Source organism: Macrobrachium nipponense, chromosome 49 (genome assembly GCF_015104395.2).
Source record: "Macrobrachium nipponense isolate FS-2020 chromosome 49, ASM1510439v2, whole genome shotgun sequence".
Classification (NCBI taxonomy): Eukaryota; Metazoa; Arthropoda; class Malacostraca; order Decapoda; family Palaemonidae; genus Macrobrachium; species Macrobrachium nipponense.
The window spans coordinates 18,384,299-18,400,566 of record NC_087224.1 but is presented as its reverse complement, the minus strand read 5'-3'; the positions used below and the strand labels follow the sequence as shown (position 1 = coordinate 18,400,566).

General features: G+C 41.1%; 1 protein-coding gene across 1 annotated transcript in view; it reads right to left on the bottom strand.

Moving 5' to 3' along the window:
* LOC135205360 (RNA polymerase II-associated protein 3-like) overlaps positions 1-16,268 on the bottom strand; it is a 128,134-nt gene that overhangs the window by 40,142 nt on the left and 71,724 nt on the right. The window contains 1 exon segment of the mRNA XM_064235849.1: positions 16,039-16,166. Within this exon segment, the coding sequence (XP_064091919.1) occupies positions 16,039-16,166 (128 nt within the window).

The window sequence follows — 16,268 nt, the reverse complement described above, 5'->3', positions numbered from 1 at the left end:
GGCCCGACTGTGAAGAGTTTTTTGCAAGAGAAGCGCCTCCCCCTGAAATGTCTGCTGGTGTTGGACAATGCCCCTCCCCACCCTCCGGGCCTCGAGGAAGATATCCTAGCGGAGTATTCCTTCGTTAAGATTCTTTTTCTTCCGCCCAACACCACCCCTCTCCTCCAGCCCATAGACAACAAGTGATAGCGAAGTTTAAGAAGCTGTACACGAAACATCTTTTCAAGAGATGTTTCGACATCACTGATACCACAAACCTCACCTTGCGTCAATTTTGGAAGGAGCATTTCGACATCGTCATTTGCATCCGACTCATTGACCAAGCTTGCAGGAGGTGCGAGGCGAACCTTGAATTCCTCGTGGAGGAAACTCTGGCCTGATGCCGATCCGACCCCCGAGACTTCGAGGGTTCGATGGGGTGGGCGAAGCTAGTGCTGCAGAGTCAGAAAACAGTTGACGATCCCGAAACTGTTTTGGAACCAGATCTTGACGAGATCGTTGCACTCAGCAAGTCCATAGGGCTGGTCGTCGACGAGGACGACATCAACGACCTTCTCGAGGAGCACCAAGAGGAGCTTACGACGGATGACCTGAAGGAGTTAGAGGCCATGCAACATAATGTCGTTCAAGAGGAGTTCTCCAGCAGCGGCGAGGAGGAGGAGCCTATGACAACGGCAGAAATTAAGGATATTCTAGGCGCTTTTCATAAAGTGCAATCGTTTATCGAAAAAAGACACCCCGAAAAGGCTCACACAGGTCGTATGCTTGCGCAGTTCCATGACGTTTGCCTGAGTCAGTTTCAGGAACATTGTGAAAAAGTAGGCAGAAGCAATCTTCCTTGGATCGTTATTTTTAAAGAGGCCTTCAGCATTAGTAGGAGTAAGCAAAAAGGAAGAACCAAGTGATAAAAAACAGAAAGTTGAAAGCAAAAAGGAAGAACCAAGTGATGAAAAACAGAACGTTGAAAGTGGTGATAAAGAAAAAAGCCTACGTAAAAGTAAAAAAAAAAAAAAAAAAAAAAAATATATATATAAATAAATAAATTTTATTTTTACGTAATTTCTAGATTTTTGTAAGTTAAGTGTTACAGTTTTGTTAAGGTGTTTCGTAAATTTTAGTTTTATAGTTTTCCTTAAATTTTTTATGTGCGTAAAGTAACCTCTTCATTACCGAAAGTTTGTTTGGAGGTAGGTGGGTACCACCATTCAAGTCTACTACACCGCCCCGGGTGCATAAAAGGTGGTACGCATAGTACCACCAAAACTCCTATTTTCAGATAGGACTTCCAATCATTCTGTAATTTCGGTTTTGAAGAGTTTGGAGCAAAATAAACAGTATGACACGATGCCAGACGTATGATGAACCCAAAAAAATTATTATTACTGCTTATAGTAGTGTGTAGGTGACAGATGAACTGCGTCTCAAACAAAAAAATCACAAAACCAGACAAGCGTAAACATGTTAATTACTTCTTTCCCAGTATACAAACCAGTTGCATCACATCATTTACTGTAGTATTCCATTTATTCACTTATTACATTTTACAAAAAATAAAAGATATGAACACCAGATAAATGAAGGTAAAAATAAAGCCTTATAGTAACTTTATATATAAAAAACCAAACCAGAGAAAAAGCAAAAAAGCGATTTTTTCTGAGGACAAGAAACTTGAAAAATTAGTTTAGATACCCCTGATCCCCCTAAAGTTGTTTTCTGTGATGAAACTAATCTTAGAAAACGTAGAAAATGACATCGACCAATTTTTGAAAGATATACTATAAAAATTTGTGATTTCCATATTATTGGCGGGGCTTTCGCTTTAGTTTTTGCTCTTTTTTTTGTTATTACGTGCTTATTTACTGTTCTATTTTGATAATACTTTATGTGCATGTTCCAGGTGGATATACCAACATTCTGTAAGACCGAATTTCTATTCAAGACTGTAGTTTTCTCACCGACCACCAGTGTCCCTTGTACAAGGGACACTGAGTTTCACATTTTTTTTCATAAAATCCTTTATTTTCCCTGTAGGATGATAAAACTAACAAAGAATATGCGTTATTATAGTGCTAATAATACCTGATAATTTCATTAGCTGTCTTGATTAGTGTATTTTTGGCAAATATTTTACGATCGGCACCCCTCCAAACTGGAGTCACTACCGAGAGATTCAGTTCGGCAGCGAACGCAATGTTTACATTCTGCTCACCCACCCGGTAAAGAAGGGGTTAAACGTACGTACGTTATCTGCCGTTTGTCCTCCTCCTCTGTCGCCACTTTTGGAGATAGCCTCACTCAAAAGGTAAGCTTCCACATTTTACGTTACAGTAATAATATTTCTTGTACACTAATATACACTTTATTTACAGGTTTTGGATTTTTATTCTTAATTTAGGTATTGAATGGTCCAAATTGTTGTATTTCATGTTTATAGGTCAATTTAGCTTTATTATGAATTTAATAGGGTGTTTTTGGAGGGGCTTTGGAACGGATTAGCCATTTTACATGTAAAATGTGTTCCAAGATACGAAAAATCTCATTATACGAAGGCCGCCTCGGAACGGCGGATTAATTTTGTATCTCGAGGTACCACTGTGTATATATAGTATATATATATATATATATATATATTATATATAATATATTATATATATATATATATATATATATATATATATATATATATATATATTATATATGACTGGTAAAAATGTTCTGTAACAACAGAATTCCATCTAATAAAAGGAGCCCATAAAAACACCAAAATGTAGAGAGAAAAGTACTATATTTCAGAGACTGCTGTCTCTCTCTTCAGTATATGAATGAGAAAAGTTTACAGAAAAGGTGGTATTTATACCAAGAGATTCGTCCACAAGTAAGCCAATTTAGGTCACCCCCGCTGATAATCTTCCTTTAATCTTCTTAAGCGTTGGTTGAATGAACACTGCGTCGACGATGTCCAATGTCCATTCCTTTTGAGATGTTTCATTACCTCTTCTCTTTTATTAAGGGCCGATTCCATCATTTGACTCTTGTACCGGCAGTTGCTGCTATAAATTACACGTGACATATTCCAGTTTATTCTATGGTTATGTTCATTTATATGGTTGAAAATAGGCCTAGTCTGTTGTCCATACCTAAACTGACCGTTTTGTGTTGTATTAATCTCTGGGAAGTGATTTACCTGTAAATCCGATGTAAGATTGGTCACAGTCCTGGCATGGGATCTCATACCCCAGAGTCTTTGGGCGATGTCTTTTGTTGGACGTTAATCAGGGATTTGGCTAAGGTATTTGGGTAGGTAAATGCAAAAGGGTTGGATTCCCAAGGGTGTGAGTTACTCTCTTAATCGTCTCCAGGTGGGGAATTTTTATTTTATTGTTGGGTGTGTCTCTGGTCTTGTCTTTAGGGGGTCGGTAGAAAATTACGTTTGCTTTTTGAATTGCTTTCTCAATTATATGGTCAGGATACTTTAAAGATGAAAGTTGCTTGCGAATTAGTTCAAATTCTTTTTCCAGGAAACTAATTCGCAAGCAACTTTCATCTTTAAAGTATCCTGACCATATAATTGAGAAAGCAATTCAAAAAGCAAACGTAATTTTCTACCGACCCCCTAAAGACAAGACCAGAGACACACCCAACAATAAAATAAAAATTCCCCACCTGGAGACGATTAAGAGAGTAACTCACACCCTTGGGAAATCCAAACCTTTGCATTTACCTACCCAAATACCTTAGCCAAATCCCTGATTAACGTCCAACAAAAGACATCGCCCAAAGACTCTGGGGTATATGAGATCCCATGCCAGGACTGTGACCAATCTTACATCGGTTTATTTACAGGTAAATCACTTCCCCAGAGATTAATACAACACAAACGGTCAGTTAGGTATGGACAACAGAACTCGGCTATTTTCAACCATATAAATGAACATAACCATAGAATAAACTGGAATATGTCACGTGTAATTTATAGCAGCAACTGCCGGTACAAGAGTCAAATGATGGAATCGGCCTTAATAAAAGAGAAGCAGGTAATGAACTCTCAAAAGGGAATTGGACATTGGACATCGTCGACGCAGTGTTCATTCAACCAACGCTTAAGAAGATTAAAGGAAGATTATCAGCGGGGGTGACCTAAATTGGCTTACTGTGGACGAATCTCTTGGTATAAATACCACCTTTTCTGTAAACTTTTCTCATTCATATAACCTGAAGAGAGAGACAGCAGTCTCTGAATATAGTACTTTTCTCTCTACATTTTGGTGTTTTATGGGCTCCTTTTATTAGATATATATATATAAATATATATATATATATATATATATATAATATATATATATATCTATATATATAGATATATATATATATATATATATGTATAGATATTATATATATATATATATATAGATATATATATATATATATATATATATATATATTTTATATATAATATATATATATAATATATATATATATATAATATATATATAGGATATATATATATATATATATATATATATATATATATAATATATATATATAATATATTATATATTAATATATATAATCAATAATATTCTATTATATTATATATATATATATAGTGAGGTATCTTTCAGTTGTTGAACAATCGTTTGACCATGGTGGGTTGTTGCCTCCTAACTTGTTCTTGTTTTTCTGTGGGGCAAGTTTTTTATGTCTGTCGTCTTAACTGAAGTTCGACAGTCGGGTTTAGTATGGCAGCGAGTCAGGTCCTCAGCAGCATAGCAGCATGGAGGCGTTGCAGCGGGTATACCTTACCTGTTGGCTTTGGTATGCAGGAGGAGTGTTAGATGATCAACCATGGTCATCTGTGGGACGGATTGTTCCAATTTGGCAGCAGACGATTCGGCAGTAATCGCCTATGTCAGGGATGCGTTGTTCCAGTTAGCATTTGGTTGTTGCTTCTGTGTTTTGCGTAGATAGTCTGTCTGTGTCCATTCTCTTTTTTGACAGCTGGGTCTGTCTTGTTATCTCTATGGAGATTGTTTACAGCTTTTGTGTACTGTGTAATGCTACCTGGACTTAGGCTATTTTGGGGCTGTGTGAGTGTTTATTTTTTGCCGCTGATTTCTTATTGCATAATTGGCATGCTGCCTGTTTAGTATTGTTCGTACTGCCTGTTTGCTATGATTAATAATTTGCTTATTTATGATGTATATTGATTATTTATGCTGCCTGTTATTTATTCAATGGTTTACGCTGCGAGTGAATTAGTTTTGATATAGCTAAAGTGTTTTTGAATTTGTGGTAAATTGCCTCCAGTTTATATTTTGACTTTACAGGTTTTTTGTTATTTAACTCTTATTTAGCTATATTTGTATATTTGAATTCTTTGGACTGACTCTCCGTTTGATTACGTTAATTTTATGTAAATTGCTTTACTTACTAAACCCGGACTCAACTGTATAAATGAAAAATAAAAAAGTATTGTTAGAAATTACATAAATTGTTGGGTAAAAATAATTAACCAAGGTTTTGTACATACTTACCTGGCAGATATATACTTAGCTTTACGTCTCTGACGTCACGACAGAATTCAAAACTTGCGGCACACGCGACAGGTAGGTCAGGTGATCTACCTCTTACCCCCGCCGCTGGGTGGCGGCTGTAAGAACCAATCTCCCTTTCCAGCCAGAATTTTTCCTTCCACCTGTCTCCTGAGGGGAGGCTGGGACGGGCCATCAATCGTATATATCTGCCAGGTAAGTATGTACAAAACCTTATTGCTATTACTAACAATAACATTTTGTACATGAACTTTTCCTGTCAGAATATATACTTAGCTGATTGACACCCTTGGTGGAGGGAAAGAGACAGCAATATAAATATGGAAAAAAGGGGAAAAACAACACTAGTTGTAGGATGTAAATACAACCTGGTTCTTACCTGTTTAGGCAGAAGACTTCGTAGTTACTGTCTATGAGTCTGCGTTGCATTAAGAGCTTCAGCGAGGGCGTGACCATACAGCTGACAGACTCTTTGGGTCTATCAAAGGGATTTGGTTATCCGCTTACTTGATAGAATCTGAGCAGGATCTGTCAACGGGGATTCGCCCACTTATATGACAGAACCTAACCACTATCATTGCAAGGAGCTCAAACATAAACGATCACCTAACCAATCTAATCATTGTTAGAACTACGAAATGAAAAACATGCCTACCCGCATGTTCTTTCAAACAACCAAAAACCTAACAAGGGGGAAAATATATACTACAAAGGATATGTCTCAGCTCCCTGCCCCAGCACCGAATCCGCCGATACGTGACGGGCCTAACCGAAGCACTTTTCATACGTAATTTTGACGTCTCTCAGATAGTGGTTTGCAAAGACTGAGTTGCAACGCCAGAATGTTGCCTCATAATCATTACTCAGGGATATGTTTTTGTTGAAAGTCAATGACGTGGCAATCGCTCTTACCTCATGAGCTTTGACCTTAAGAACTTTGAATTGACTTTCATCACATATCGCATGCGCTTCTTTCACCAGGCTTCTGATAAAGAAAGAAAGCGCATTCTTCGAAAGAGTCCTCCTTGGATCTCTTACAGAGCACCAAAGGTTTGACATCATTGCCCTTAAGTTTTTTCTTTCTCTGTAGATAAAACTTTAAACTTCGTACTGGGCAAAGCGACCTCTCTGCTTCCTCGCCTACTAATGCAGGGACAAAAGCCTTGGACTGCAAAGCTCTAGGCCAAGGATTGAGGGGTTCTCGTTCTTAGCCAAGAAAAAACAAAGGTAGGAACGAACAGATAGCTGCATCTCCTCTGAATCCCACATTTCCTTCTAGTGCATGAGTTCACTAACCCTCTTTGCGGAAGCCAATGCCATGAGAAAAATTGTCTTCCTCGTGAGGTCTCTAAAAACGAGGCAGACTGAGGCGGTTTGAACTAGTGGACCTCAGGTAACGTAGCACTACATCCAGATTCCAACTCGGAATCCCTGGAGAAACCTTCTTGGATGTTTCAAACGATCTTATTAGATCATGAAGGTCCTTATCTTCTGAAATGTTTAAGTTTCTGTGCCTAAACTGCAGACAGCATGCTACGATAGCCTTTAATGGTTGATACCGCCAATCCACTTTCTTCCCTAAGGAAAAGTAAGAAGTCTGTATTTGGGTCACAGAGGTACTGGAAGAGGAAAAGTGATGGTTCCTACACCATCGCCGAAAAGACGTACCCACTTCGATTGGTAGACTCTAAGGGTAGAAGGCCTTCTTGCTGCTGACGATAGCCGTTGCAACTCTTGCAGAAAAGCCTCTCGTTCTGACCAAACTTTTGACAGTCTGAAGCCAGTCAGATCTAGAGCGGGGAGGTTTTTGTGATACCTCTCGAAGTGGGGTTGTCTGAGCAGATCGATCCTCTGTGGTAATGTTCTCGGAAGATCTACTAACCATTCCAGTACCTCTGTGAACCATACTTGTGCGAGCCAGAACGGGGCTACCAGCGTCATCCTTGCTGCCTCCGATTCTGCATATTTCTTTAGTGTCTCTCCCAGTATCTTGAATGGAGGAAAAGCATACATGTCTAGACCCTTCCAATCTAGTAGAAAGCGGTCTATCGACACGCCCCCTGGGTCCGATATCGGAGAGCAGTAGTTGGCTATCCTCGCATTCTTGGCTGTGGCGAAGAGGTCTATATGAGGCTTGCCCCAAAGCTTCCACAGGTCCTGGCAAACATCCTCGTGAACGAGTCCACTCTGCAGGCAGGACTTGATCTTTCCTGCTTAGGAGGTCTGCTCTGACGTTCTTTTCTCCCTGTACGAACCTGGTAAGGAGACAAATCTTCCTTTCCTCTGCCCACAGCAGAAGTTCTTTTGCTGTCTCGTACAGGGAGAAAGAGTGAGTCCCCCCCCCCTGCTTCCTGATGTAAGCCAGAGCCGTGGTGTTGTCCGAGTTGATCTGTACTGCTGAAGCTAGGACGTGGGGCTCGAAAGCTTTCAAAGCTCGCCAAACAGCCATCAGCTCCTTCTTGTTGATGTGCCAGGTCACCTGTTCCTTCTTCCAGGTGCCTGACACTTCTCTTGAGCCGAGCGTTGCTCCCCAACCTGTTTCCGAGGCGTCGGAATACAACACTTGGTTGGGGTTCGGAATGTGAAGGGACATCCCTTCTGCAAACCTGAGAGGGTTGGCCCACCAAGAGAGGTCCTTCTTGATTTCCCTTGAAATCTCGAAGGAGAACTCTAGGTTTTGCGAACGACACCTCCAGTTTCGATGTAGAAAGAACTGGAGAGGTCTGAGGTGCAACCTTCCTAGAGAAAGGAATTGTCCAACGAGGAGAGTGTCCCCAACAAACTCATCCACTCCCTCGCTGTGCATACGTCTTTCTCTAGGAAGGCTTTGACTTTCTCTGACCCTCGGGCTATCCTTTCTGGAGACGGAAAAGCCCGAAAATCCAGAGAAGCCATCCGAATCCCCAGATAGATACGATCTTGACTGGGGATCACCTGAGACTTTTGAAAGTTCACCAAAAGTCCCAGAGAACTTGCCATGAAAAGGGTCTTTTGTAGGTCCTCCAAACATCTTTTCTGCGACTTGGCTCTGATTAGCCAGTCGTCCAAGTAAAGGGACACTCTGACTCCCTCCAAGTGTAGCCATCTTGCTACATTTTTCATTAGGCCTGTGAAGACCTGAGGGGCTTTTGTTGAAAGGCCGAAGCACAAGGCCCTGAACTGGAATATCCTTCCTCCATCATGAACCTGAGGTATTTCCTTGAAGAAGGATGGATAGGCACATGGAAGTAAGCGTCTCCTGAAGATCTAGGGACACCATCCAATCCCCTGGACGAAGGGCCGCAACACTGAGGATGTCGTCTCCATGGCGAACTTCCTCTTTTCTACAAAGAAAATGGAGCAGGGCGCTTACATCCAGAACCGGTCTCCATCCTCCTGAGGCTTTTGGAACTAGAAAAAGGCGGTTGTAAAAGCCCGCTGAGCAAGGGTCGCTCACTAGCTCTATAGCCTCTTTCTCGAACATTTGTTCCACTGCTTGTGTTAAAGCAAGGCTCATGATGGGATCCCTGTACCTGGCCACCAACTCCCTCGGAGTCGTCGTCAACGGTGGTCTTTCCGTAAAGGGAATCAGGTATCCTTTCGGATAATCGAGAGGGACCAGTTGTCCGCTCCTCTCTTTGCCCAGGCTTCCGAGAATCTTAGAAGCCTGGCACCTACTGGTGTTTGGAGGACTACTTCCCTACTTCTTAGCTCTGGAAGAGCGTGAGAAGGATCTACCTCTCTTGAAAGGTCTATTACCTCTCGAGGTAGAGGCTCTAGAAGGAGGGCCACCTCGAAAGGGCTCCTGTCTAGCTGGAGTCTCCTTCTTCGTCTTCGTCTGGAAGGAGGTCCTAGGCTTCCGTGCCGACTGCGCGAGCATGTCCTGAGTCACCTTCGCAGAGATAGATCCTGAGATGTCCTGGATTATCTTCTTCGGAAAATAGCAACAGAGGCGAGAGCTGCGCGGAATACAGAAGCGAGGCTCTGCATGCGATACAGACTTTGTCAGAAAAAAGAGCAGAAGACTGATCTCTTCTTAAGGATCCCTGCTCCAAACAGGGAGGCTATTTCGCTCGATCCATCTCTAACTGCTTTATCAATGCACGTTAGAACACTGTTGAGATCTGGCGGAAATAGCATCGGGTTCTGAGTCTTCTTAGCCAAGACCCCCAAAGACCAGTCAAGGAAGTTGAAAACTTCCAAGACTCTGAACATTCCCTTCAACAGGTGGTCAAGCTCGTTCATAGCCCAGGTAGTCTTAGCGAGACAAAAAAGCCGAGCGTCGTGCTGCATCCACCAGTGAAGAGAAGTCGCATCCGCCGATGAAGGAAGACCCAGGCCTAGGGGTTCTCCAGACTCGTACCAAAACCCTAGTCTGCCCGTAAGCTTGGAAGGAGGGAAAGAAAACACAGTCTTCCCTTTCTCCTCCTTAGTTAGAAAGCAGCCAATCACCAAAACCTCTCAAAGCCTTCTTCATTGAGATGGTTGGCTTCATCCTCACACAAGCGGAAACTTTCGTCTTCTTCGAAGTCGAGAATAAAGAGAGAGGAGACGGAGGAGCGACGGGAGTAAGGGAGTCTCCAAACTCTTGAAGAAGGAGATCTGTAAGGATCTTATAGGACGAAACTGAAGAGTCCTTCACCAAATCCTCTTCTGAAGGTTCAACTTCCTCCACTGAAGAACCCTCCGCTTCTTTACGAAGGCAGTTAGACTTCTCTAAAGAAGTGCGTCTGTCTAGTGAGTGTCTAGTAGCAGTCTGGCGCCTATCAGGGGAAGCCAAAGCTTCTGAAGAGCTCCTCTCGAATGAGTCCTTCCTACTCTGATGAGTGCGTACTCTTTGATCCTTAAGACTACTCCTAGAATCCCGGGCTTCCAAAGGGGCAGCGCCTGCTAGGAGAGGAGAGCCTACTATGCTCAAGGCGCTTAACAGGATCCATGCGCCCTGTCCAAAGGAGAGCGGCTGCCAGGTGCGAGCTGCGCCTACCATGAGGCGAACGCCTACTAGGCTCTTGGCGCCTACTTACAGGAGAGCGAAGCCCTGGAGAAGGTCGCCTACTAGGTGACCGGCGTCTACCATGCTCCACAAACTTCGATCTAGACTTGTGTGTCTCTTCAAAAGGTAGTCTCCCAGAAGAGACATTCAAGCTCTACACGCCTGTCCCGAACAGAGCGGCTAATAGGAGAGCAGCGCTATCAGGAGAAAAGCGCCTATCTTCCGCACGCGCGCGTGCGAGCGGGAGAGCGTCTACTTGGGGAGTAGCGCCTACTAGGCTCAAGGCGCCTAACCAAAGGCGAGATCCTGTCTCTTGACGAATCCATTAAAGAGTAGGCTCTCTTATCCGGAGAATGAAGGATCTTCGGAAAGGAGCGAGAAGACGAGGCTGTACGCCTGTCTTTAGACGAGCGCCTACTAGGCACTAGATCCCTTTATGGAGAAAAGTAGTCAACCAGGAGAAAGCTTCTTGGGCGATTGACGCCTGGAAGACGACAAGCGTCTGCCGAGGGGAAGAGCGCCTCCTATCTATCCGCCTGATACAGGAGAGAGAACCGACTCTGACTGAGAAGGTAACACAGGCGAAGGAATCCTAGACTTCTTGACAGGGAGAGAGACGTCTTTTTCCGACGCGTTCTCCTGCCAAGGAGCCCGCCAGCGCCGAAATCTGCGCTTGCAGCCCCGCAAGAATTCGAGCTGGAGATCTTGCAAAATCCTCCACCGGAGAAGAGGCTCGAAGCCTACTATGAGGCGAGAACTCCTGCTCCCTGCCCTGGGTTTCTAGATCTCTACTTCCGGCTCTTCTGTGGAAAAACTTCCGGGCTGGAAGGAAAGGCGCCAGGAGCCTTCCAGGCTCTCTTCAGCGGTCGCGAAGAATCCGAGGTGCTCCATCCTCTTCTAGGTGAAGGTGAGGAAGAAGAAGAGAAGCATTGGCGCAATACCTCCTTCTTCGCGCGAACAAGGGCAGCTGGAAGGTACGAACATCATGGATCTACCGAGGGGACGCCTGATCGGTGGGAGTTCTCCCTAAACCTCCTGGCTGTTGACTTTCCTCCTCCACTGGACTGGGAGTCTGGAAGAGTCTAGGCCTGGAAGCATTAAGGAGCCGATCAGACGCACCCTCCACTGCACTGGGGTCACTGCACAATTCACCTTCACTACTCTTACCTTGCAACGAACGAATCTTCTTTTCCATGCTAAGGATCGTGGCTCTCATGGTTGCCACTTCCGTAGTCGTATCCTTAGGTTCGATGCAGGGCGCAGGAGCTGAAACTGGAGAAGGTTCTAATGCTACAACAGGATTTTCTTCTACCTCGCTAATACGAGACTTACTAGAACTTCTAGAAGAAGCCTTTCTCACCCTGTCTTTCTCTAACTTCCTCAAAGTAGGAAGAAAGAGCCTTCCATTCACCCTCATCCAAACTTCTCACACTCATTACACGGGTTAACAAAAGAACATTCTTTCCCTCTACATTTAAAGCAAAACTGTGTGAGGATCTACTGTAGCTTTCGGTAGTCTCACCTTGCATTCATCCATAGAGCACACCCTAAACATAGAAGATTCTTAACCTCTAAATCAGACATCTTGAAATCAAAGAAAAATCCAAATCAATATCCAAAAACAATCCACAAATGCGTATGCCAAGCCCAAACAAGATCAGGTACTTCACCGAAAGTCAGTCCAAATAAATCCACGGCAACGAGAATCGAATAAAGCTGTCAGGAGGTAACAACCACAGGTGTAGTCGTCACCGGCGACAGAAAAATTCTGACTGGAAAGGGAGATTGGTTCTTACAGCCGCCACCCAGCGGCGGGTAAGGTAGATCACCTGACCTACCTGTCGCGTGTGCCGCGAGTTTTGAATTCTGTCGTGACGTCAGAGACGTAAAGCTAAGTATATATCTGACAGGAAAGTTCATGTACAAAATTAAGTTTTGTAAACAAAGTAATATTAAGGCAAGTTTTGTGTTTTTGCACCGGTCCTTCTCCTTTGTTTGTCCCAACTGCTGTCAGACATTCCAGTCCCATTTAATTTTTTCTTTTAAGATCCTGCAGGACCGAGTGTGGTCCATTACAATAGAGAGAGAGAGAGAGAGAGAGAGAGAGAGAGAGACCTTACCTTACCTTACAGACCTTACATCTTGTTCGGGTTGCCCCAGGTCCCTCAGTGTGAGGCACCTCTAATGTCTACCAGAGAGTTGCTAGTACATCTTCCGGTATATTTTGCATCTTCCAATCTTGGATGGTCTGGGATGCAGTTTAGATATTTGTCGAGCTTATTCTTAAACACATCTACGCTCACTCCTGATATATTCCTCAGATGAGCTGGCAACGCATTGAATAGAGCTGCATTATCGATGCTGGTGCGTAGTGGATTAATGTCCTGTGTGCTTTCCTTATTTTTCCTGGTATAGTTTGGGCACTATTAATCTACCTCTGCTTGCTCTTTCTGATATTTTAGTTCCATGATATTTTCTGCTATTCCTTCTATCTGTTTCCATGCCTGAATTATCATGTAGCGTTCTCTTCTCCTTTCTAGACTATATAATTTTAAGAATTGTAGTCTTTCCCAGTAGTCAAGGTCTTTAACTTCTTCTATTCTAGCTGTAAAGGACCTTTGTACACTCTATTTGTGCAATATCCTTTTGATAGTGTGGGTACCATATCATATTGCAATATTCAAGTGGACTACGAACATATGTTTTATAAAGATAATCATGTGTTCAGCTTTTCTTGTTTTGAAGTGCCGTAACAACATTCCCATTTTTGCTTTACATTTTGCCAACAGAGTTGCTATTTGATAATTGCATAACAGTTCCTATTCATCATCACACCAAGGTCTTTAACTGCTTTCCTTATTTGTGATTGTCTCATTATTAGGTCCCTTATATGCATATAGCTTTTCTTTCTCTGTCTCCATAATTTATCTGATTCAAATTTATCAGAGTTAAATACCATCCTATTTACCTCTGCCCAATCATATACTTTGTTAAGGTCTCTTTGTAGAGCGTTCCTATCTTCATCACAAGTAATTTCTCTACTTATTCTTGTGTCATCTGCGAAACTACTCACTACCGAATCCTTAACATTATTGTCTATGTCTTCAATCATAATAACAAACAGTATTGCAGCTAACACCGTACCTTGCGGCACACCGGATATTACCTTGGCTTCATCCGATTTCTCGTCGTTTGCAATAACTATCTGTTTTCTGTTGTGTAAAAATTCTTTTAACCATCTTCCTACTTTATCCACGATATTGTGTTTTCTAATTTTTTCTTCGCTAATATATTATGGTCTACTTTATCAAAAGCTTTTGCAAAGTCTAAATAAACCACATCTGTTTCATTTCCGCTTTTCATATTTTTGAATATGTTCTCACGGTGGACTAACAGTTGGGTTTGTGTACTTTTTCCGGGTATGAAAACCATGTTGTCCTTTATTAAACAAATTATTTTTATTAAAGTGTTCATAATATTTTTCTTCATTACCCTTTCATACACTTTCATAATATGTGATGTTAGACTCACAGGCCTATAATTACTTGCCTCTAGTCTTGATCCACTTTTGAAAGTAGGGGTAATATATGCTAATTTGTGCTCATCATAAATCTTGCCTGTATCTACACTTTGTCTTAATAATATTGCAAGTGGCTTTGCGATAGAATGAACTACTTTCTTTAACAAGAGAGAGAGAGAGAGAGAGAGAGAGAGAGAGAGAGAGAGAGAGAGAGAGAGAGAGAGAGAGAGAGAGAGAGAGAGAGAGAGAGAGAGGGGGGATTGATCTGCACAGTCTAGGTAGGCTAGGATTCGTGGACATCGTTTGGGAAAGGAAAAAAATGCGTTTTAGAGGGCTAGGCTTTGTGGACGTTGTTTTGGGAAATGATAAATGAGTACTGATTGATTTAGCCAGTTTATTTGGAAAGTGTTGAAAAGTTAGTACTGACTGAGCAATGCAAGCTAAACTCATAACACCAGTCATTATTACTTTTTCTTGCATTTCCTGCCTTGCTTTTGCTTCACATGCACGGTTGTGTAGGTCAGATTACTTTTGGTTTTCCGCTCTACTTTTACATTTTTATCTAAGACAATGATTGTTTTATTTGTTTTTGTATCACTCACACAACTATGTAGCCTATTGCTGTGTAGGTTAGCTTAGTTTTCAGCCTGGAAAAGTTTGAATAAGAGTTACCCTTTGATCAATGGTTAGTTACCACTGATCAAACTAACTCTTATCTTGTACCAGTTGACATGATTTTGCAAATGGATTGTTGGAAGGTTATTCAAAAAGGCCACTGATTGGTAAGAGGAGACTGGAATCACCATTATCAAACAGACTCACAGGTAGGCATTTCATTACTCAATTTGTAAACAAAAACCACAAGCCTGATTATATTGTTTGCAGTATAAGAAGTACTGGCTGCTGCTTGAAGAAAAAAGGGTAGTGCCAAAGAAGACAAAAGACATATCACTGTGAAACCTGTCCTAACAAACCGCCTTTGTGCATTTTGCCATGCTTTAAAATGTACCATACTGTAAGCAAGTACAAAAAGACCTGTGAATGTAAAAAGCTATACAAAAACAGTGGTTAGCTGAAGTTTTATTTTAAAAGTTTTCTAAATGAAAATACCCATTTCATTTGAGAAGAGATTTTTTTATAAATATAATCCACTAAATATTTTTCGATTTCATTCCTGTCTTTATATCATATATAAAAGGTTCTCTCTGTTATTTTCATGTAATAAAAATTGAACTGTACAAAATAAAAGTTATATTGCAAATTCTTTTCCAGTCTTTCTTTCAATACTACAAAATCTCAAAAAAGTGATACGTAAAAGGTACCTATTTTGCAAAAAAAAAAAACAAAAAAAAAAAAAAAAAAAAAAAAAAAAAAAAGTTTGTGTAGAGTTATTTATCAAGAAATGGTTGCAAATTCAATCTACATGCCTTCTCTTTAGTTTTAGCTCCCCAAATAAAATGCTGGGTCAAGAATCATGTATCATGCACTCCAAAGGTGTTTTTGCTTTTTTGTTACCATTTTCTAAAAAAAAAAAAAAAAAAAAAAAAAAAAAAAAAAAAAAAAAAAAAAAAAAAAAAAAAAAAAGTATTTTTCAGGACTTTAATAACATCCTAAGAAAAAAATAATGCCAGATATGGAAAATATAGGTCCTATTCTTATAGCAAGAGGTATATAGAGCCAATTGGAACATTTTCATTTTTTTTATGAAGTTTTACGCACCCAAGGGGGGAAATTCCAAATGCATATTGACGCAACCTAAGGAGGTCATTATCAAATACAGGGTCAAGATTGGTGTATGTAATTCAATTTTTACAGATAAACTATCATATCATAGTCATCAAAGGCATTTACGATTTCTCTCCGCTGCTATTCGAAAAATAGAGAAGAATTTCTACAAGCGTAACACTGCTGTCATAGCCATTACTTTTAATAAATTTATACAAGTGATTATTTATACATTTTGTCAAAAATACTACTAAAAGACATCCACTTACTTTTCTAGTTTTATGTATGCCATGGCTCGGTTTGCTGGCAAAATGGGATTTGTTGGATCGAGCGCCATCCCCTGGGTATATTTGGCAATGGCATCCTCCAGTCGGTTGTTACTATAATGCTTATTACCCTACAAGAGATGGGGAAAATGACAATACTGCATTTACAAAATTACATTTAAGCATAAAAAGGACATTTTTTATATAAAATTAAGTTCTATATACACTTACCC